General features: G+C 39.8%; 1 protein-coding gene across 9 annotated transcripts in view; it reads left to right on the plus strand.

Annotated features, from left to right (window-relative positions):
- The window catches only part of r3hdm2 (R3H domain containing 2), a 57704-nt gene extending 40811 nt beyond the window's left edge, over window positions 1-16893 (plus strand). For 4 of the 9 annotated variants that reach the window (XM_089134541.1, XM_089134547.1, XM_089134543.1 and 1 more), the window contains 13 exons: window positions 1039-1253; window positions 1748-1938; window positions 3234-3323; window positions 3840-4106; window positions 4820-4961; window positions 5069-5283; window positions 5385-5542; window positions 6791-6888; window positions 8053-8198; window positions 9244-9376; window positions 11245-11348; window positions 11796-11880; window positions 14572-16893. In XM_089134541.1, coding sequence (XP_088990667.1) covers window positions 1039-1253; window positions 1748-1938; window positions 3234-3323; window positions 3840-4106; window positions 4820-4961; window positions 5069-5283; window positions 5385-5542; window positions 6791-6888; window positions 8053-8198; window positions 9244-9376; window positions 11245-11348; window positions 11796-11880; window positions 14572-14918 — 2191 coding nt within the window. In that variant the 3' untranslated portion in view covers window positions 14919-16893. The remainder of the gene's footprint in view (window positions 1-1038; window positions 1254-1747; window positions 1939-3233; window positions 3324-3839; window positions 4107-4819; window positions 4962-5068; window positions 5284-5384; window positions 5543-6790; window positions 6889-8052; window positions 8199-9243; window positions 9377-11244; window positions 11349-11795; window positions 11881-14571) is intronic. The other 5 variants (XM_089134546.1, XM_089134549.1, XM_089134544.1 and 2 more) reach the window with 4 other exon arrangements.
- The last annotated feature ends 4315 nt before the right edge of the window (window positions 16894-21208 follow it).

The raw sequence follows: 21208 nt of genomic DNA on the forward strand, positions 1-21208 counted from the left end.
TGCAGCTTCAAATGTCTTTAAACGACACCAGATGATGAATAAGGGTCTTATCATGCGAAACGATCGGTTATTTCACAACTTATTCCTAAAATGTAACTTTTCTAAGGACAAATGCTAGCCTTGCTCTATTCTGTGAGGCGCGTTTGTAACGTCACGTAATACGTAATTACGTTCAAAAGGTCACGGGCGACGTAGCCGGAAGTACAGAATCAAAATCGTCCGACATCGTTGTTTTACCTTTTAATCCCTTTTTTGTAAACGGCGTTTGAGTTAGTTTGCACGTTCAACCTATGCGTTCAACTTGACTCTGTACTTCCGGCTACGTCGCCGTGACCTTTTGATTTAGACCATTTGTCCTTAGAAAAGTTACATTTTTGGACTACGTTTTGAAATAACCGATCGTTTCGCATGATAAGACCCTTATTCATCGTCTGGTGTCGTTTGAAGACATTTGAACAGTTTGCACTGAAACTGTCTTTTGGACCTTGAACCGTTTGGACCCCATTGAAGTCCATTATATGGAGAAAATCCTGGAATGTTTTCATCAAAAACCTTAATTTCTTTTCGACTGAGGAAAGACAGACATGGACATCTTGGATGACATGGGGGCGAGTAAATTATCAGCAAAAGTTTTCAAAAGTGAACTAATCCTTTAAAGTATATAAATGTGTATTTTGTTGTAAATGTCGCTGATCAGACTCTGATCTTGTCGAGACTTTGAAGCTGCACTGAAACTCACATCTGACCAGTTGGACCCCATTGAAGTCACTATATGGAAAAACCCTGGAGTGTGTTCCTCAAAAACCTTCATTTCTTTAAAAACAAGAAAACATATTAGAGTGAAAGCATCCTGATTCTGCAAGGGACACCAGGAGAGCTCGAGCCGTGTGTGTGTTTGAGTCTTAATGTTCGGGTATCCATGCACTTTTATCCCGTTGATGTCTGATATCTTGCAACAAGTGTGTGTAGCGCTCCTGTGATGGCATGTGTGTGTGTGTTCACAGAGCTCTGTTTGTCTGACTCTCGTCCCGTCCGCAGGGGGAACCGGGAGAGCTCGAGCCGGGCGTCCAGCAGTCGTCAGAGCAGCACCGACAGCGACGTGAAGAGTCTGGACCCCCGGCCCTGGAGCAGCACCGACTCGGACAGCTCCAGCCGCACGCTCAGGCCTCCGGTCACCAAAGCCAGCAGCTTCAGCGGCATCTCCATCCTCACGCGCGGAGACAGTCTGGGCAGCGCCAGGGGCTCGCGATCAGGTGACGCTTCAGCTTATCATTATTACAGGCCGTTCGTCCTGCTTGAGAAGATCAGCAGCTCCACTATCATGTCAAAGCCGTGCCGTTAATTATACATGCATAGGGCAGAAATCAAATTAGAAATTCGGACCGCAAGGGTTCGCAGGGCATTAATCGTTAAAGGGGTCCTGTAATGCCCTTTTCACAGGATGTAGAATAAGTCTCTGAGGTCCCCAGAGTGTGTGTGTGAAGTTTTAGAAGTTTTAGCTCAAAATACCCTACAGATGTTTTTATAACATTTTCACAATTTGTCAGAGGGAGCAGAAACACTCCGTTTGTGTGTGTCCCTTTAAATGCAAATAAGCTGCTGCTCGGGGCGCAGAGGGCGGAGCTTCAAGAGCTTGTGTGTGTTTGTGTGTTAGCAGCCCGATTACCTCACACACACACACACGCACTGATTTATTTATTTGTCTGTTTTCTCTACCTCTCACACACTGACGCCGGTCTGTCCTCAGGTCTTCCCACGCTGTCTCCGGATCTGTGTGCCCCATCACAAACACCCCAGTCGGGTCGAGGTCTCCTGCCGTGTCCCACGAACTGCCCCCCCGCCGGCTCTCAGAGCAGCGGCCCACCGAACCCTCCTCCGCTGCTGCCCACCCCGTCACACACACACACCATCAGCACTCACAATCACATGCTGCCTCAGGTGAGGACAATGCTTTAACACAGTTTCAACACCTTAAACACTTAAAGGCATAGTTCACCCCCCCCCCCCAAATATAAAAAATAAATAAATAACATAATTAGCCCATGATGTACTCACCCTCAAGTCATCCTAGGTGTATATGACATTCTTCTTTTAGACGAGTTCAATTGGAGTTATAGAAAAAAAGTCTGGACTCTTTTAAGCTTTGTAATGGCAGTGAATGGCTGTTTCTGTCCACAGGTCCAGAAAAGTGCATCTGTCCATCATAAAAGTGCATCTATCCATCATAAAAGTGCATCTATCCATCATAAAAGTGCATCTGTCCATCATAAAAGTGCACCTGTCCATCATAAAAGTGCATCAGTCCATCATAAAAGTGCATCCATCATCATAAAAGTGCACCTGTCCATCATAAAAGTGCATCTGTCCATCATAAAAGTGCATCTGTACATCATAAAAGTGCATCTGTCCATCATAAAAGTGCATCCATCATTATAAACGTGCATCAATCCATCATAAAAGTGCATCCATCATTATAAAAGTGCATCTGTCCATCATAAAAGTGCATCAATCCATCATAAAAGTGCATCTGTCCATCATAAAAGTGCATCTGTCCATCATAAAAGTGCATCCATCATTATAAAAGTGCATCTGTCCATCATAAAAGTGCATCAATCCATCATAAAAGTGCATCTGTCCATCATAAAAGTGCATCTGACCATCATAAAAGTGCATCCATCATTATAAAAGTGCATCAATCCATCATAAAAGTACATCTGTCCATGATAAAAGTGCATCCATCATTATAAAAGTGCATCAATCCATCATAAAAGTACATCTATCCATCATAAAAGTGCATCCATCATTATAAAAGTGCATCTGTCCATCATAAAAGTGCATCTGTCCATCATAAAAGTGCATCAATCCATCATAAAAGTGCATCTGTCCATCATAAAAGTGCATCCGTCCATCATAAAAGTGCATCTGTCCATCATAAAAGTGCATCTGTCCATCATAATCTGTCCATCATAAAAGTGCATCTGTCCATCATAAAAGTGCATCTGTCCATCATAAAAGTGCATTTGTCCATGACACCACAACATCATACTGTTTCGACACTTCAACTACTTGATATCTGTATGTCATGCATCAAGTCAAGTTGAAGTCACCTTCATTTATTCATTAGAACATTCTGCTCTAACATTTCCTAGTTTAACATGTTTAACACTATTCCTTCATGTTTTCCCTCCTTCCCCCCTCTCTCTCTCTCTCTCTCTCTCTCTCTCTCTCTGCAGCCGGTGGCGTCTGCGCAGGCTGTGTCTTACTCAAACCCTTCGTGCCCTCAGGTCCTCCTGCCTGTTTCTCCTTCCCAGCAGTACAACATGGTACTAAAACATTGATCCTGCATCTTTCCCTTCGTTTCCCCTCGTCTGTTCTCTCTCTGGATCTTCTTCTTTTAAAGTCCCCCTGTTGTCAATCATTTTACTCATCTTTTATCATCAAAATGACTTAAACATTTCTTCCCTTTTAAAAATAAAAAAAAAATGTCTTCATGCCTTAAATTTAAAATATCTTGAATGTAACTCGACACCCTCGCCTCATTTAGTATGCGCGGTTCTGTGAATATGCAGATGAGCCCCGCCTCCACCCACTCAGAGATCCACTGGTTGTTGATCACGCGTTGATCTGATTGGTTACAAGGTGGTTTGTGACGTCAGAAACACCAGCGATTTCAAAGCGTGTTTTTTGAGACTTCACTGCAGTTTTAAGGAGGAAATACTCAGCAATGCTGTCCACTTATCAACGCACACACGGTGTGTGTGTTAAAGCGGATTAAACACACCACACACACACACATAAACAACATTAAACCCTGTCTCTCTCTCTCTCTCTCTCCTCAGGGTGATGAGTTGACTGCAGGTTTCGGGCAGATGTCTCTAAGCCGTCAGAGCTCCAGCGAGGCACCAGAGCCACCCAGCCTTTACCAACCTCCTCCTGCCGTGCTATCCCAGCATGCACCACCTCAGCCCAGTTACATCATGCCCCCACACACACACACACACCCGCCACCCTCCGGATACCAGCCAGCCGCTCCACACACACACCCGCCACCACCGCCGCCACCTCCGTCACAGCCCATCCTTCAGATGCAGCCGCCGCCTCAGCAGGTACAACACACACACACACACACACACACACACTCTGACTGTATATTTAAATCCCATGCTAAAATCATTCAGTCCTGTAGCTCATTATCATCGTCTCTCCAGTCAGGAAACTCTTAGGATTTAAAAACAAATCACCGGCTGTGAAATGTGTCGCAGTCCCGAGGTGCGGGATACTACCGGTCTCTCTGAGGGCGAAACAGGAAGGAAAACTTTAGTTAGACTACTTAAGTGTGAGAGCAATGCTAAGTGTGATGCTTGTGGGATGTTGTTTGTGAAGACGTGCTATAATCACACACACACACACCTGCTGTGCATCTCACTCTCGTTCCTGCTGGCTTTGCAAAGTGAAGTTTGCTTGTTTATTGTTAACAAGTGATGTAAAAACATATCTCATTTAATATAGATTTTTAAATAAAAAAAAACGATCGAAGTCAATGAAACCTCCCCACTTACAGAAATAGCCATTGACACATGATTATTAAATATAGTCCATTTATTTATTGAATTTCCAGCCAAATTGCAACATTGTGATGACAGTCATTTAATTAATAGGCACCTCATATTCCATCAAAACCAGAAGCACATAATATTCAAGAGCTTGGACCTGTGTGTGTGTGTGTGTGTGTGTGTGTGTAGTATCAGAGATGATGATGCTCAGTGTTTGCGGTCTCTCTCTCTCTCTCTCTCTCTCTCTCTCTCTCTCTCTCTCTCAGATCCAGGTCCAGTATTACTCCACCGCCGGCCAGTATCCGCCCTCAGCGGTGCACCAGGGTCAGCAGTTTCGCTCCATCTCTCATCAGGTGTCGTTTCCCACACAGAGGTCGCAGCCGCTGCCCCCGCCGGCTCAGCCCTCCGGTCAGTGTCTCGCCGCACGATGATTTATGGGATTATGACCATCTGTCTCACATTATTGGCTCTGAATAGCGAGTGAAGTTTGATGTGTTTGTGTTTTGCGTGAGCAGCTCCACTCCAGCCCATGATGACCAATCAGCAGCCAGCGTACCAGAGCATGCTGGGAGTTCAGCAGCCCCAAAGCATGCTGGGAGTTCAGCAGCCCCAGAGCATGCTGGGAGTTCAGCAGCCCCAGAGCGCAAGTCTGATGAACACACAGCGGACGAACCTCAACGGGCAGATGCAGAGCATGATGGTCCAGTACCCCCCCATGCCCTCCTATCAGGTGGGTGTGAGAGTGTGTGTGTGTGAGAGAGTGAGAAAGTGTGTGTGTGCGTCTGAGACTGACAGCACCACTCGTGTGTGTGTGTGTGTGTGTGTGTGCAGGTTCCTGTAGCGAGTGAAAGTCAGTCTGTGGTGCAGCAACAGTTCCAGCAGTCCGTCATGGTGCCCGTCAGCCAGTCAGTGCAGGGAGCCATGCCACCCTCCGCGCCCATGCCCGTCTACTACAGTGTCCTGACACCCACACAGCAGAACAGCACAAGGTACACACATGCTAACGCTAGCCAATCAGAACACTGGCCGCTAGGGCTGTCAATTTTTCCTCTATAATACTATTCGAATTCCATTCCTTATTTCATGTAATATTCGAATATTAAATGCTCAAATTTATCCTATTATTAATATTTACGACATTACACATTCTTATAGATCGTCAATGCCACTATAGCCTGTGGTTGTTGTTACACGTTCGGCCCACTAGAGGGACATCTAACATTACTACAATAAACATTTAGGGGCTGTTTACACCTGGCCACTTCATGCGTTTCCTCAGATCGGATTTATCAAAACGATCCATTTACACCTGCTCACATACATGTGTTTTTGCAAAACAGATATAAATCCGATCTTCAATTCCCGCGCTATATACGGATGTACTGAAGTTCACGTCACCGAAAGCAACAGATTTGAGCTGCATTTTATTGATCATCGGCTAATTTCAATATCAGCAAAGACGGCAATGAGAGAGCGGCAACAGAACTGGTAATATCATTTCATTTCTTTACTTTTAATGAAGATGGTCGTGTTAAGCGTCTGCGACTTACTTTCACTTTGATTTGCGATAGACTGCGGCGCGTTGGCTTGATGAATAGGGGCTCAGATCTGAGGTGATGTGATCATCGGAAGTTCCGGGAGTCTCTCGCATATAGCGTCTCCCTGATGGCCGCAAATTAGTTAAAATCTCCCGCAATCCGCGCATAACATATATAGCGCGCGGCGCGTGCATGGCAGAGAGGGAGTGAACGAGACCTTGCGAATGTGCCACGCGAAAGCTAGTCCCGCGCTCTCCTATTGTTAATAAGAAAGCGATAAGGGGCCGTTTACACCTGGTCACTTCGGAAGTATATATTTATTTTTAAATATATATATAAGCAATATTCGAATAGTAACTTTAGCATTCGAATAGTATTGATTTCTCTAATATTCGAATTATATTCGAATTTCGGAATTCGTTCCTACAGCCCAACTGGCCGCGCCTTAAAAACAGATCATTTTAGAATGAGGGTTGTAAATAATTTTTCCACATAAATGTATTTATTTGATCAAAACAAATTATATCATCTATGAAGAGATATCATATTCAAAACTGCACAATAATTAGCTAGTGTTATGTAACCATTTTTGAGTTTGTAACTTTTCCTATTTTCACTGTAAAGCTGCTTTGAAACAATCTATATTGTTATAAATGTATAAACGAAGGTGACTTGACTCTATCTCTCTCTGTGTTTCAGTCAATCTGTGGGTTACCTGCAGCCCACTTCAGATCAATACCAGATGACCCAGTCTGCCTCGCCCTGCAGCCCACAGCCAATACAACAGCAGTATTCAGGTATCCCACAACCACCCTGGGCGCTGGTTACAGCATTTATATTACTAGTTCGCTTTTTAGGGGTTCAAGCGCGTAAAAGTGATCGAGCAGACCAAACCGTAAGTCGTAGAGACTTGAAACTTTGAGGGCTGGTAGTATTCACGCCGCCTACAACTGCACCAATTCTCGCCCCAATCGGCCTGACGGTGGCGCTATAGCGGTCAAAAGAGCTTCCGTCACTCAAGTGTCTCGTATAGTGCATGCCCCCGAATCGCTCGTCGTTCTGGCAAAATAAAACCTTTTGCCAACCAGTCCTAGGTTTTTAACCCGATCGGGAACCAAGATTCTCTGGAGTCTGATTGTCAAGTTATCAAAAAAGTCGAAATTTCGGTTTGCTCGAAGTGGGAGGAGCCAGTTTAACTAAAATAGATATTACTCGTGAACTAAATGAGATATTTTCACTAAACTCAGCGCACCTGTGAAAGAGATTCTGTGGTCGCGTTGAAAAGGACTCGGCGACTGGCCACTTGGTGGCGCTATTACAGTAAAAAGAAAAACATGAAAACGGCTATAACTACTTACCCGCTAGTCCGATTGACTTGAAAATTGGTATACCGTGTCTTTGTCGTAGCTACCTTGATTATCTATGTGAACATTAGCGTATCTCAAAAAACATGTCCTCCATTGGCCAATGAAATACTGTTAACTTCCTATGGTAAAATTCCTGTATTGGCTGTAAAAGGTCATTTCCATGTGGCATCTAACGATTTATATGCCCTCAATTTCTCTTTACACTCAGGTGTAGTCGTCAGGCCTTACGTTAATCCTCAGATCGTCCATCATCGAGGGAGCGTGTACGGGTCTAAAATTAAAATTATCTTTTGCAAATAACGATCACAGTCCTGGACTTTGAGTGACCTTACACATTACGATAAAATCAGATTTTCTCCCGTCATTTACAATAAAAATAAAAACAAGCTAACAAGACATGCTATCTAGCATTAGTGAAGCGGCCAGAGGAATCGTTCTGCCTCCGCCTAAGCTCCGCCCACTGTGTTCACTAACTGAAAAGGGGTCCATAATATAGGGACACTTTAAGAGCAGTTTTGTTTTCAGAACTCGGTCTAGTTTATTTTGAGTTCAGAGTGATTGACGCGTGTGTGTGTGTGTGTTGATGTGTTGTAGGGGTCCCGCCTCCTGGTCCCAGTGTTATGGTAATGCAGCTCAGTGTTCCCAACGGGCCACAACCGACCCAGAATCCTCCACTGGTGCAGTGGAACCCATGCAAGTTCTATAGCATTGAGCAGAGACCCAGCAAACCTGAGCAGCAGGTACTACACACACACACACACACACACACACACACAGCTATACCTGGATGGGGAATATGGCAAAAATATCTAATCAGGATTTTTTGCATGTTGGTTTTACTATTTTTGCACGTGACTGAGCATTACTGCCCTATGTTAAACACAAAGCCTTACAAGGTCAAAAATATACAATAAAAAAATAATTGTAGACATTTAATCGAAAGTAGTGGAAAAAAAAAATCTTTACATAAATTATACTGGTGAAACTCGAAAAATTACAATAAGAATCCAAAGTTTTATTTCAGTAATTCAACTTAAAAGGTGAAACTAATATATTATATAGACCAGTGTTGGGTAAGTTGTACTAGTTACTAATTACCTCTTCAACAGTGTAGTTAGATTACTGTACTAATTACTCTCTTTAAAAAGTATTTCATTACTTTTAATTACTAATTACTTTCAAAATCCCATATCAATCTCAACCAGCTGAATAATACAAGGATAGACATGAATCTGTTTTAATTCTTTCACATAAATACTATAAAATTGCATGAATTATCCTTAAACTGACCAAGGTGGAGAAGGTTACATTATAAAAACATACTTTTTAACATCAGACAATACATTTTGATGTATCGTACGATTGGTCGATTTAGACCCCTCATAAAATGCATACGAATCGCTGTGAGATCGGATTGATCTATACACAGTATTTACCTCAATTACATCAGAAGTAACTGTAATTAAATTACAGATAAATGAAGAGTAATCCCATACTTTACATTTTCATTGGAAAAGTAATTAAATTACAGTAACTAATTACTTAGTAATTAGTTACACCCAACACTGATATAGACTCATTTCATGCAAAGTGAGATATTTCAAGCCTTTATTTGTTATAGGTTTGATGATTATGGATTACAGATATGAAAACCTTTTCACAATATTCTAATTTTGAATTTGGGGTTTTCATATCTGTAAGTCATAATCATCAAAATATAACAAATAAAGGCCTGAAATATCTCACTTTGCGCTGTCGTGTGTGTGTGTTTGTGTGTGTGTGTAGGTCAGCAGCCCGCTGGCGTCTCCCACACAGTCTCCGGCTCCCTCTCCGTCTGGGAGTGTGAACTCAGTGTGTCCGGGTCTCGGCCCGCTGCCCCTCATCTCTCAGTTCCCTCGGCCCGGTGGACCAGCACAAGGTACACACACTCGCTGTTACCTCACACACTTGCTGTTACCTCACACACGTCTACAAGAGCTCACATCTCACATGTATGGAAGTTTCTTTTTTGCATTTCACTCTTGGTTTAATTATGATACAAAACACTAGCTAGAACAAGTCTTCCAAGAGTTTACAAACACACACACACATTTGTTGGGGAAAGTAACTTTAAAGAGTAATGCATTACAATATTAAAATACAATATACTCCCTTAAAAAGCAGCTGATTGCGATACTTTTTTTTTTATAACCCTTTTGCATCAATTAAAAAAAATTACACATACATAAAAAGAGGACAAAAATGTCCATGTCAAAAAAATGTGACTCTTTGGAGCACAGACTTAAGTTTGGTATCATTTTAAAGAAGACCCTTTGCAGATTATTGCTGAAGTAAAAAAATAATAAGTAAATCCAAAAAAAGGTTATATAGGTATAAGTTTATGAAAATTATTTATAAAAAATATTTTATATAAAATGTATATTTTATAAATCAGGTTGAACTCAAAACTGCAATAAAATCAAAGCCGTAAATCTAAATAGGTTGTGTTCCAAATTTGAGGATGATATCTCAAAAAATGAGCTTTGGGTAACAGTTTGTTTGGGCGTAGTGACATATTTTCCCCATTGGGTGGCAGCAAAACCCCACTGGAGCTCACAGTGATTGGATTTGAGTTTGCAGTTTTTCTCTCTCAGTATTACAAACACACACATATTTTTTATAACACACATACTAACCACACTCTGACATCCATACCAACACACCCACACAAATATTGTTGCATAATTTATCCAGTTGGCTCTATAATATGCCGACGCAGAAAACAGGAATAAAGCGATATTTGTTTTATAGGCCAAACTTAAAAAAAAAAATGGCACCATCTGATAAAAAATAGTAAAAAAAAAAATTTTGAAGCCTTGCCATCAGAATGAAAGCCTCTTAACAAAGATTGCATAATTTTATAGTTAACTGAACCGGGGATTAAAAATGGCAGTTTTCAATGAGGACATTTTTGTCCAAAAGGCGCTGAGAGGGAGTATTTCTTGTACCTAATGCAAAAAAATATTTTTTTTTTCAGAAAATGATGGTGAAATAGTAAAATTACAATAAAAATACACAACTGTGCCAAGTTTTTTGCAGTTAGCTTTAACACAGGCAAAGTGATCAAAAAAACAAAACTGAAAAGGACACAAATGTCCATAAGGATGAACAAGGGTTAAATATTGCGCTCTTTTGCGTTACTTTTTTCCCAGCTGGGCTTGTTGTTTATAACAGAAGAATAGGATGCAGGAGAAAGAAGATGAACACTTGCTTAACCAATAAAAACAACTGAATCATTGCAAGTACATTGGTCAATAAAGTGAGATTAAATGCATCATGTAAATGTGTGATTTATTTCCCATATTTATAGTTATTGGAGGTTTGCATTGTATTCTGATTCTGCATTTCACAGATTTTGTTCATTTTGAGGAATATTGAATCTGTTTTGTGCTAATGAGATGCACACGCACATTTAGTCTAGAACTATAATAACTACGATAACCGTAATCATGTCTTCGATTTGTCTCAACATGGGGTCAGTCGATAAACGGGAAAACAAAGTAACTTGAGTTACTTATGTGAAAAAAAATTATTTTATATATAGTTGTAAATTTTAGAAAGGAATATTACTTTACTAGTTACTTGAAAAAGTAATCTGATTACATTACTCAAGTCACTGCACGCGTGTGACATCACAGTGAGCTCCGGACCGCGGTGACCCGGTTTACAGTCACCATGATCTGGTGTGTGTGTGTGTGTGTCCTACTGCCTTTGACCGTCAGTGTGTGTGTGTGTGTGTGTCCGCAGACGGGCGCTACTCTTTACTGGGCCAGCCGCTTCAGTACAGCCTATGTCCTCCTCCCATCATGCACAACCACAACCAGTCCTCTTACAACTCCCATCAGGTACAGGTGTGTGTGTGTGTGTGTGTGTGTTTGCCTATACTTGTGAGAACCAAATGTCCCCAGCCCACATATAATTGTAAAACTTGAGATTCTCTACTTTGTGAGACTTTTTGCTGGTTCTCAAAAGGAAATTTGATTAATATACATAATAAACTGTTTTTTTTATTATTATAATTTGTATTTATTTATTATTAGACTGTCTGTGTGTGTGATGGGTAGGGTTATTGTGTGTGTGTGATCTGAGTGTGTATCAGTTTCAAAATATACTGACTGTTTTCTTAATGGATGGTGACCATTTTCTATTTGATCAGTAATTTTAGTTATTTTTTAAGAAAAAAAAAAGTGTTAATGTACATTTTAATATGTTTGTTTGCATTTTATTTTCGGTATTTAAGTTGTTATATGCTGAAAATTGATCTCTCTCTGTGTGTGTGTGTGTGTGTGTTTGGCCAGAATCAGGGAGTGATGAAGCACGGCGCTCGGGGGAAAAGACAAACGCTCAAATCTGCCTCTACAGATCTGGGAACTACTGATGTGGGTAAGAGACCAGAGACCTGCCCATCTAACACTCACACACACACACACACTGACTGACTGACTGAGTGTGTGAGTGAGTCAGTGAGTGAGTCAGTGAGTCAGTGAGTGAGTGAGTGAGTGAGTGAGTGAGTCAGTGAGTGTGTGAGTCAGTGAGTGAGTTAGTGAATGAGTGAGTCAGTGAGTGAGTGAGTGAGTGTGTGAGTCAGTGAATGAGTGAGTCAGTGAATGAGTGAGTCAGTGAGTGAGTGAGTGAGTGAGTGTGTGAGTGAGTGAGTCAGTGAGTGAGTGAGTGAGTCAGTGAGTGAGTGTGTGAGTCAGTGAGTGAGTTAGTGAGTGAGTGAGTCAGTGAGTGTGTGAGTGAGTGTGTGAGTCAGTGAATGAGTGAGTCAGTGAATGAGTGAGTCAGTGAGTGAGTGAGTGAGTGAGTGTGTGAGTGAGTGAGTCAGTGAGTGAGTGAGTGAGTGAGTCAGTGAGTGAGTGAGTGTGTGAGTGAGTCAGTGAGTGAGTGAGTGAGTGAGTCAGTGAGTGAGTGTGTGAGTCAGTGAGTGAGTGAGTGAGTGAGTGTGTGAGTGAGTGAGTGAGTGAGTCAGTGAGTGAGTGAGTGTGTGAGTGAGTCAGTGAGTGAGTGAGTGAGTGAGTGAGTCAGTGAGTGTGTGAGTGAGTGTGTGAGTCAGTGAGTGAGTTAGTGAATGAGTGAGTCAGTGAGTGAGTCAGTGAGTGAGTGTGTGAGTCAGTGAGTGAGTTAGTGAGTGAGTGAGTCAGTGAGTGAGTTAGTGAGTGAGTGAGTCAGTGAGTGTGTGAGTGAGTGTGTGAGTCAGTGAGTGAGTTAGTGAATGAGTGAGTCAGTGAGTGAGTGTGTGAGTCAGTGAGTGAGTTAGTGAGTGAGTGAGTCAGTGAGTGAGTGTGTGAGTCAGTGAGTGAGTTAGTGAATGAGTGAGTCAGTGAGTGAGTGAGTGAGTCAGTGAGTGAGTGTGTGAGTCAGTGAGTGAGTCAGTGAGTGAGTGAGTCAGTGAGTGAGTGAGTGAGTCAGTGAGTGAGTGAGTGAGTGAGTCAGTGAGTGAGTGTGTGAGTGAGTCAGTGAGTGAGTGAGTGAGTCAGTGAGTGAGTGTGTGAGTCAGTGAGTGAGTTAGTGAGTGAGTGAGTCAGTGAGTGTGTGAGTGAGTGTGTGAGTCAGTGAGTGAGTTAGTGAATGAGTGAGTCAGTGAGTGAGTGAGTGAGTCAGTGAGTGAGTCAGTGAGTGAGTGAGTGAGTGAGTCAGTGAGTGTGTGAGTGAGTGTGTGAGTCAGTGAGTGAGTTAGTGAATGAGTGAGTCAGTGAGTGAGTCAGTGAGTGAGTCAGTGAGTGAGTGTGTGAGTGAGTGAGTGAGTGAGTCAGTGAGTGAGTGTGTGAGTCAGTGAGTGAGTAAGTGAGTGAGTGAGTGAGTGAGTGAGTCAGTGAGTGAGTCAGTGAGTGTGTGAGTCAGTGAGTGAGTTAGTGAATGAGTGAGTCAGTGAGTGAGTCAGTGAGTGAGTGAGTCAGTGAGTGAGTTAGTGAATAAGTGAGTCAGTGAGTGAGTGAGTCAGTGAGTGAGTCAGTGAATAAGTGAGTCAGTGAGTGAGTCAGTGAGTGATTGAGTCAGTGAGTGTGTGAGTCAGTGAGTGAGTGAGTCAGTCAGTGAGTGAGTGAACTGTTGTGACAAAATACTCAAAATAATCTTTTTTTCTTCAAATGGAACATCTTTTAGACAAAATATTGTAAATAAAAGGTTGTATGTGTTTTATGTTTTGTATCTTATTTGATGCATCAGGCTTTTTTGGCTCTTTTTTTATTTTACAATATAGTGAGAAAATAGAGACAATGACAAAAGTTCACTGAGGCTTATTCACCAAAAAAAAAAAAAACAACAATGTTTAAAAGCTGAGATCACAGAAACCGTTCCAAAAAGTACCGTATTGTTCAGGATCATATGACCCTGATTATAAGACCCTTTTTTTCAAGAGTACCTTTTGAAAATAATTTTCATACTAGATATTTTTCATATTTTATGAAAGTGTGGTAAATACTGGTAAAATGTACCAACGATCACATTTAAAAAATAAAAGAAATTTGGCTTACCTTAAAAAATAATTTGAATTAAATAATAATATCTATCTAATAGTGAAAACCATGTAGCCCACCAAAATATTATTAAAAATCACAGACACAGAAAGACAAAAGTAAGTTTTAGTTCATAGCAATAACATACACTAGAATTTGAGGTAAATTTCTCGTTGAAAACAAAAAGCGTTCGACCCTATTAGAGCAGAGTCAGATTTTAGTTTTAGTCCATTCCAATAAAATTAATGGGGGAAAAAATAAAGTAAAAACAATATAAGTATTCTACCGCAATTTTTGGGGGGTTGGGGTAAATTTATATATATATATTTATATACATGATATAATTTACATAATTTAAAATTTAAATTTTTATACATAATAAAAATGTATATACTAGTATTTAGCAAAAAGCATAATGAGAGAATTATAAGCAGTTTGTTGTTGGGGGGTCATTTATGAAAAAACTGTATAGAAATGTTCTGTCTGTATTCTTATTGTGTGTGTTTTTTGGACAAAATTGATTAAAATTGTTAAATAATAGATTCAAATTATAAAAGAAAAAAAATTGTTATACCCTGCTTTAGTGAAGTGCAATAACGTAAAGTACGCTTTTTAGGGGGTAAATTTGCGCTTGTGGATCTCTGTGTCCCTCCAGTGTTGAGTCGAGTCCTGGAGGTCACAGATCTTCCCGAGGGAATCTCCCGACCCGAGGCGGAGAAGCTCTTCAACCAGCTCTCGCTCTGCGGCGCCAAGATCCAGTGGCTGAAGGACCCGTCGTGTCCCAGAATGCCCGGCGGCAGCGACCCGGCTCACCTGTACACCGTGGTGGCCGTGTTCCCGAACACCATGGCGGCCCAGAGCGCCTCGTTCAAGCTCAACAACACCGCCGCGAGTCTGTTCAAACTGCGCGCCACCAAGAAGAACTATGACCTGCGCGTGTTTGAGCGAGCGAGCTCGCAGTGAGGCGGGCGAGAGAGAGATCATCCTGGTGTTCCTTTTTTATTATTTTGTATCATCAACTGAAGAGCACATGTGGCACAGAAGCGTGATGCGTTGTATGTGTATCATATGACACGCGCACACACTCATAGACACAAGCCGGCGACGGATAATAATCCAGATTCTCGTGTCGTTCCAAACCCGTATGGCGTCGTTTGAAGATCGCCGTACTGAGAAACCATCAGACTGTTGTAAAGTAACGCGCATGTTTGACATCATATAGTGAACTTTCAGACTTCAGATTAATATATGAAGACTTTAATCGCGACTTATTTTTGTCTCACAATTGCGAGTTTACATCACGCAATTCTGACCTTTTCTCGCAAATCTGACTTTATATCTCACAATTCTGACTTTTTTTCTCCTAATTCTGTCTTTTCTCGCAATTCTGACTTTATATTTTGCATTTCTGACTTTATATCTCACAATTCTTACTTTATTTTTTTGCAATTCTGACTTTATAACTCGCAATTCTTTTTTTCGCAATTCTGACTTTTTTTTCTCGCAATTCAGACTTTTTCTTGCAATTCTGACTAACTCGCAATTCTTTTTTTGCAATTCTAACTTTTTCTTGCCATTCTGACTTTATATCTCACAATTCTTACTTTATTTTTTTGCAATTCAGACTTTTTCTTGCAATTCTTTTTTGCAATTCTGACTTTATATCTCGCAATTCGGACTTTTTTTCTCGCAGATCAGACTTTAACTCTCAATTCTTTTTCTTGCAATTCTGACTTTCTTGCCATTCCGACTTTATATCTCACAATTCTGACTTTATATTTTGCAATTCTGACATTATATATCACAATTCTGACTTTATATCTCGCAATTCTGACTTTATATTTTGCAATTCTGACATTATATATCACAATTCTGACTTTAAAACTCACAATTCTGACTTTATATCTCACAATTCTGACTTTATATCACACAATTCTGACTTTATATCACACAATTCAGAATTTTTTCTCACAATTGCAAGTTTACATCTCGCAATTCCTAAGTTTTATCTTAGAATTGCGAGTTATAAAGTCAGAATTGAGATATAAACCCACAATTCTGGCATCTTCTATAAAGTCCTATTCTAAGGAGGAAAAAAAGCCTCTTTTTTTTTCCTCACAATTGTGAAAAGATCTCAGAATCGCAAGATATTAAGTGACTATTGCGTGTTATAAAGTCAGAATTGCGTAACATACATCCAATTCGAAGAAAAAAAAAACTTTTATTTTTCGCAATTGCGACTTTATATCACGCAATTCTGACTTAATATCTCAATTACTACTTTATATCATGCAATTCTAAGATAGAAAGATTTAAAAAAAAAACATTTTTAATTCTGCGTTAAAAAGTAATAATTGTGAGATACAAAGTCCTTATTTATTTTCCCCGGTCGTAAACAAGCTTCCATAGGAACACACACACACACACACACACACAAGCTGTTAATGTGTATGGATAAAGCGCAGATGTTCTTCCGGTAAAGTCACGCAGGTTTGGATCAACATGAGGATGAGTAAATGATGAAAGGATCATCATTCAGCACTTCTCTCTCTCTCTCTCTCTCTCTCTCTGTTCACTTTGGATTTCTTCCTCTTTCACTTTCTAGCGTTTCTTGCTTTCTTGCCTTAACGCTGTTGTGGACTTCTGTATTGCGCCGTTTATTTTCTCTCTCTCTCTCTCAGATGAATCTTCTTTTCTCGTTTCAGTATATTTATATAAGTGATGTAAGGATTATAAGAAATAATCTATATATTCAGTGATTCTTTTCCCGTGGATAAGTTTGCGCTCCTCCTCTTCCTCGTTGTGTTTGCGTTCTCCCGTCGGCCGCTGTGCAGAAAGTGTTTAAGAAGTGCACAATGATTGCGAATGTCTACTGTAAATTCCATTTAATCTGTTATTTTTTGTTTGTTTTTAAAAATATAAAAGATAACTCAAAGAATTGTGTCGTGGTGTTGAATTGTGTGTGCGTGAAAGATCCAGACTCTTTACTTTCCTGATTATTATTCTTGGGGACTCGGTTGTAAAATTTCAGATTTGGTCCCAAAGTTCAATGATTTTCATCCTGTGTCAAAATTGAGGAGCGAATCAGGATTTATGAAGACAGAAACTGCTGTGAAAAAAGCCATACATGCCATTTCATTGAGCTTTATTCTGTATGTGTGTGTGTATATATATATATATATATATATATATACACCAGTTAAAAAAAATCAATAATCATCATTTATTAAAATGTAAAGATGAATAGTAAGTTTTTTAATAAGGTCCCATTAGTAATTGCATTGATTAACAATGAGCAGGACATTTGTTACTGTATTTTATTTATCTTTGTTAACATTAATAAATAAAAAGACTGTTCATTGTTAGTTCAGGTCCATTAAATCATATCAGATACAACTTTTGATTTTAATAATGTGTCAGTAAATGTTGAAAATAACGTGAGCTAAGATTACTAAAGGCTGTAGAAGTTGTTCAATGTTGGTTCATGTGCGAGAGAGAGAGAGTGTGTGTGTGTGTGTGTGTGTGAGAGAGAGAGAGCGTGTGTGTGTGTGTGTGTGTGTGTGTGTGAGAGTGTGAGAGAGAGAGAGAGAGAGCATGTGTGTGTGTGTGTTTGTGAGAGAGTGTGTATGAGTGAGAGAGAGAGTGTGTGAGTTTGTGTGTGTGAGTGAGAGTGTGAGTATTTGTGTGTGTGTGTGTGTGTGTGTGTGTGAGTTTTCAGCAGAATGCCATTGTTAAAGAGCTTCTTCTGTTCTGTGAGTCTGAATCATGTGACTTCATTACTCTAAACTTTACACTTTACTGCTGCATCTGCAGAAACACACACACACACACACACACACACACACACACAGATTCAACTCACTCTAACGAGGAGAATATAAACTTGATTCATCACTCATTTCAGCTTCAGTTCATTACAGCGAGAGATCGACTCTCTAACCCTCCGTCACACGCCTCCGCTTCACACACAACTGCTCTATCACACACACACACACACACACACACTTCTGTGTTATTGGGATTATTTATTTGTCTCTGTTAACCTGATTGCAATAACATGCTAAACAAACTTTTGGTTATTTTTAGTATTTAACTGGTATTATTAGTATTAGTTTACACAATTATATAAAAAAATATTTAAAAAATAATAAATCATATTAAATAATAATAATTCTTATTGTCTGTTGTTATTGTTAGTAGTTTTGTTATTATTGTAAATAGTTTAAAACACATTTAAAAAATATTAACATTTATTATTTAATATTATAATAATAATCAGAACTGTTCTCGAGCATCAGATCGTCATATTAGAGTGATTTCTGAAGATAATAAAATACTGTTGTCTCTCTCTCTCTTTCTCTAATTGTTTATGTGTGTAGTAATATATACTGTGTGTGTATATATATATATATATATTTTTTTTATTTAATTTCTTTTATGTCTTGAAATTTTATACGACTATGTGATGATGTTTGTCAATTGTAAAAACAATAATTTAAGCAAACAATTGAAAAAAAACAGAAGAATTGAAAAGAACAGGAAGGATTTATAATTTTTTTGGTATGAATAAAGAGAGATAAACCTCTCTCTCTCTCTCTCTCTCTCTCTCTCTCTCTCTCTCAGCTGTCAGTGAGTCTTGTTCAGGTTCCCGCTAAGCTTCAGTGATCACATGATCGGCCTACAGGAGCCCCCGTCAGACACGGGTCACTTCCTGTTGATGGCAGACGTCACACTGATGACATCAGATCGGTGGTGTTGGAGTTGACCTCTGACCTCTGTCACCGCAGGCGTCTCGTGAAGATCAAGCTGAGGAATACAGAGGAGACTCTCGCATCATCTGCCGTATATGATCTCCAAATCATTTAGATTTCATTCACTTCGTATTCTCCAAATATGATTTGAAGGTGAGATATCATACCCCCTTTTCACAAGAAAATACCAGATCATTTATTATAGCTCGTTTTGTGTGTGTGTCCCTTTAAATGCAAATGAGCTTTAGCTCCGCCTCCATTCAGAAGAGGGAGGAGCCTTCACGCAATAACAGCACAGGCCGATCTGACTGATCCAGGATCAGGAGTAACAGCAGCTTTAGCTCCGCCTTCCGGAGAGACTCGGAGAGCTTCACTTTTACACGTTTCTGGATGTTAGCGGAGGCGTTTGTGTAGTTGTTGTGTAGTTTGGGCTCTGTTGGCGCTTGCCGAACCCAATGGCGGCTCCATGCTGTAAACGTGCAGATTAAGTGCCGGAATATTAGAATAAGATCCTCTTCATATACGGAAGGAGTGAAATCTGATCGGCTTATTTTATGACATGCTCTCAGAGAAAGGCTCACCAAAACAAAGTTAGGGTTTCACTTTTCACGTTTTCACAGGTTGGCAGGAACACTGGCGACCCGATTATAGTGATTATAGCACTTACATAAGGGAAAAGTCAGATTCTACGGAGGCGTATTGCATTCACTTGAAGAAAAAAAATCTACTCTGTTTTTCTGAATTAACGAGTTAATTTCTCATGAGAAAAAAAAAATTTGCTCTATTTTTCTGAATTAATGAGTTAATTTTTCATGAGAAAAAAAGTTTTTGCTCTGTTTTCTGAATTAATGAGTTAATTTTTCGTGAGAAAAAAAGTTTTTGCTCTGTTTTTCTGAATTAATGAGTTAATTTTTCATGAGAAAATTTTTTTTTGCTCTGTTTTTCTGAATTAATGAGTTAATTTTTCATGAGAAAAAATTTTTTTGCTCTGTTTTTCTGAATTAATGAGTTAAATTTTTCGTGAGAAAAAAAGTTTTTGCTCTGTTTTTCTGAATTAACTCGTTAATTCAGAAAAACAGAGCAAAAAAAAAATCCATGAAAAATTAACTCGTTAATTCAGAAAAACAGAGCAAAAAAAATCCATGAAAAATTAACTCGTTAATTCAGAAAAACAGAGCAAAATATTTTTTTTCTCATGAAAAATTAACTCATTAATTCAGAAAAACACAGCAAAAAAAAAAAAATCCATGAAATTTAACTCGTTAATTCAGAAAAACAGAGCAAAAACTTTTTTTTCTCATGAAAAATTAACTCGTGAATTCAGAAAAACAGAGTAGATATTTTTTCTTCAAGTGAATGCAATACGCCTCCGTAAGATTCTCATGTCCCCTTAAATAAAGAGTTGAGACCGATAGATTTTTATATTTTTTTCTCCAGTGGTGATACTCTCGCCTGCCAACAGATGTCAGTAATGCCCCTCGTTTCTACAGCCTGACCCCTCTCTCTCTCTCTCTCCCTCTCTCTCTCTCTCAGCATCAATACTTTAACACTGTCTTTTGTTTGGATTCTGACAGTAACATCTCCCATCATGCAGTGCAGAGCCTTCAGTGTCGATCTCCAGCTGTGTCACATCTGCACTGATTCACTGTTTTTTTTTTGTTGTTGTTTTTTTTGTTTTTTTCTGATTCACTGTTGGTGTTCAGTCTTACACATCTGTGTGACGTCATTATGCTTGACAATCGATTTTATATGATGAGCTGGAGGAGGATTAGCCTGGTAATACCAGACTCTACTTCACTTTGCTTCGTTTTCTCTCTCGCAAGTTTAAAATCAATGTTTACCCGTAAGCCAATCAGATAAGTTTATTTATGACGTATGTTATGCGCCGACACAGCCGCATCGAGACATCATACATCGAACTCAAATCTATGATCGAACTTCCACTGTAAACAGGGAGCGGCGCTTTTGTAAGGGCTGCAAAATGTGTGCCAGCCGGGAGTGAACAATTCACAAACTAGGTTATTTATATGGTTTACTGAGCTCACAACGAGTCATGACTGATTTAGCTTCTGAGCCCGAGCCCCTCGATCACGACTGGGTAATAGGAAGTTCATTTTACTGACTCTTTGAGTCATTCGAGTCATTTCGTTTATTTATGTTATAATTTTAACAGCCAAATTCACCGATGTTGATCATATTCTGAATTAAGAAATCATAATGCAGTAAAAAATGATTTACAGGGAGGGAACATAAATAATCACTTTACCTCCCGAGTCTTACGTCCATTTGTCACGTGACATACGCAATGAACACATCGTTCATGAATCACATATCTGGGACTAATGCAGCAGAATGTTGAAACGAAATATGGTGGATTGTTGTTATTATTATGATAATAATAATATGATAATAAGAGCGCGGCAGGAGCGTTCACAGCCGAGGAGACCGACGTTCTTGTCATGGCCGTAAAAGACAGAGAAGTGACGTTGTATGGGGGTAAGT

Source organism: Pimephales promelas, chromosome 8, assembly GCF_988280905.1.
Source record: "Pimephales promelas chromosome 8, fPimPro1.hap1.1, whole genome shotgun sequence".
NCBI classification, from domain to species: domain Eukaryota; kingdom Metazoa; phylum Chordata; class Actinopteri; order Cypriniformes; family Leuciscidae; genus Pimephales; species Pimephales promelas.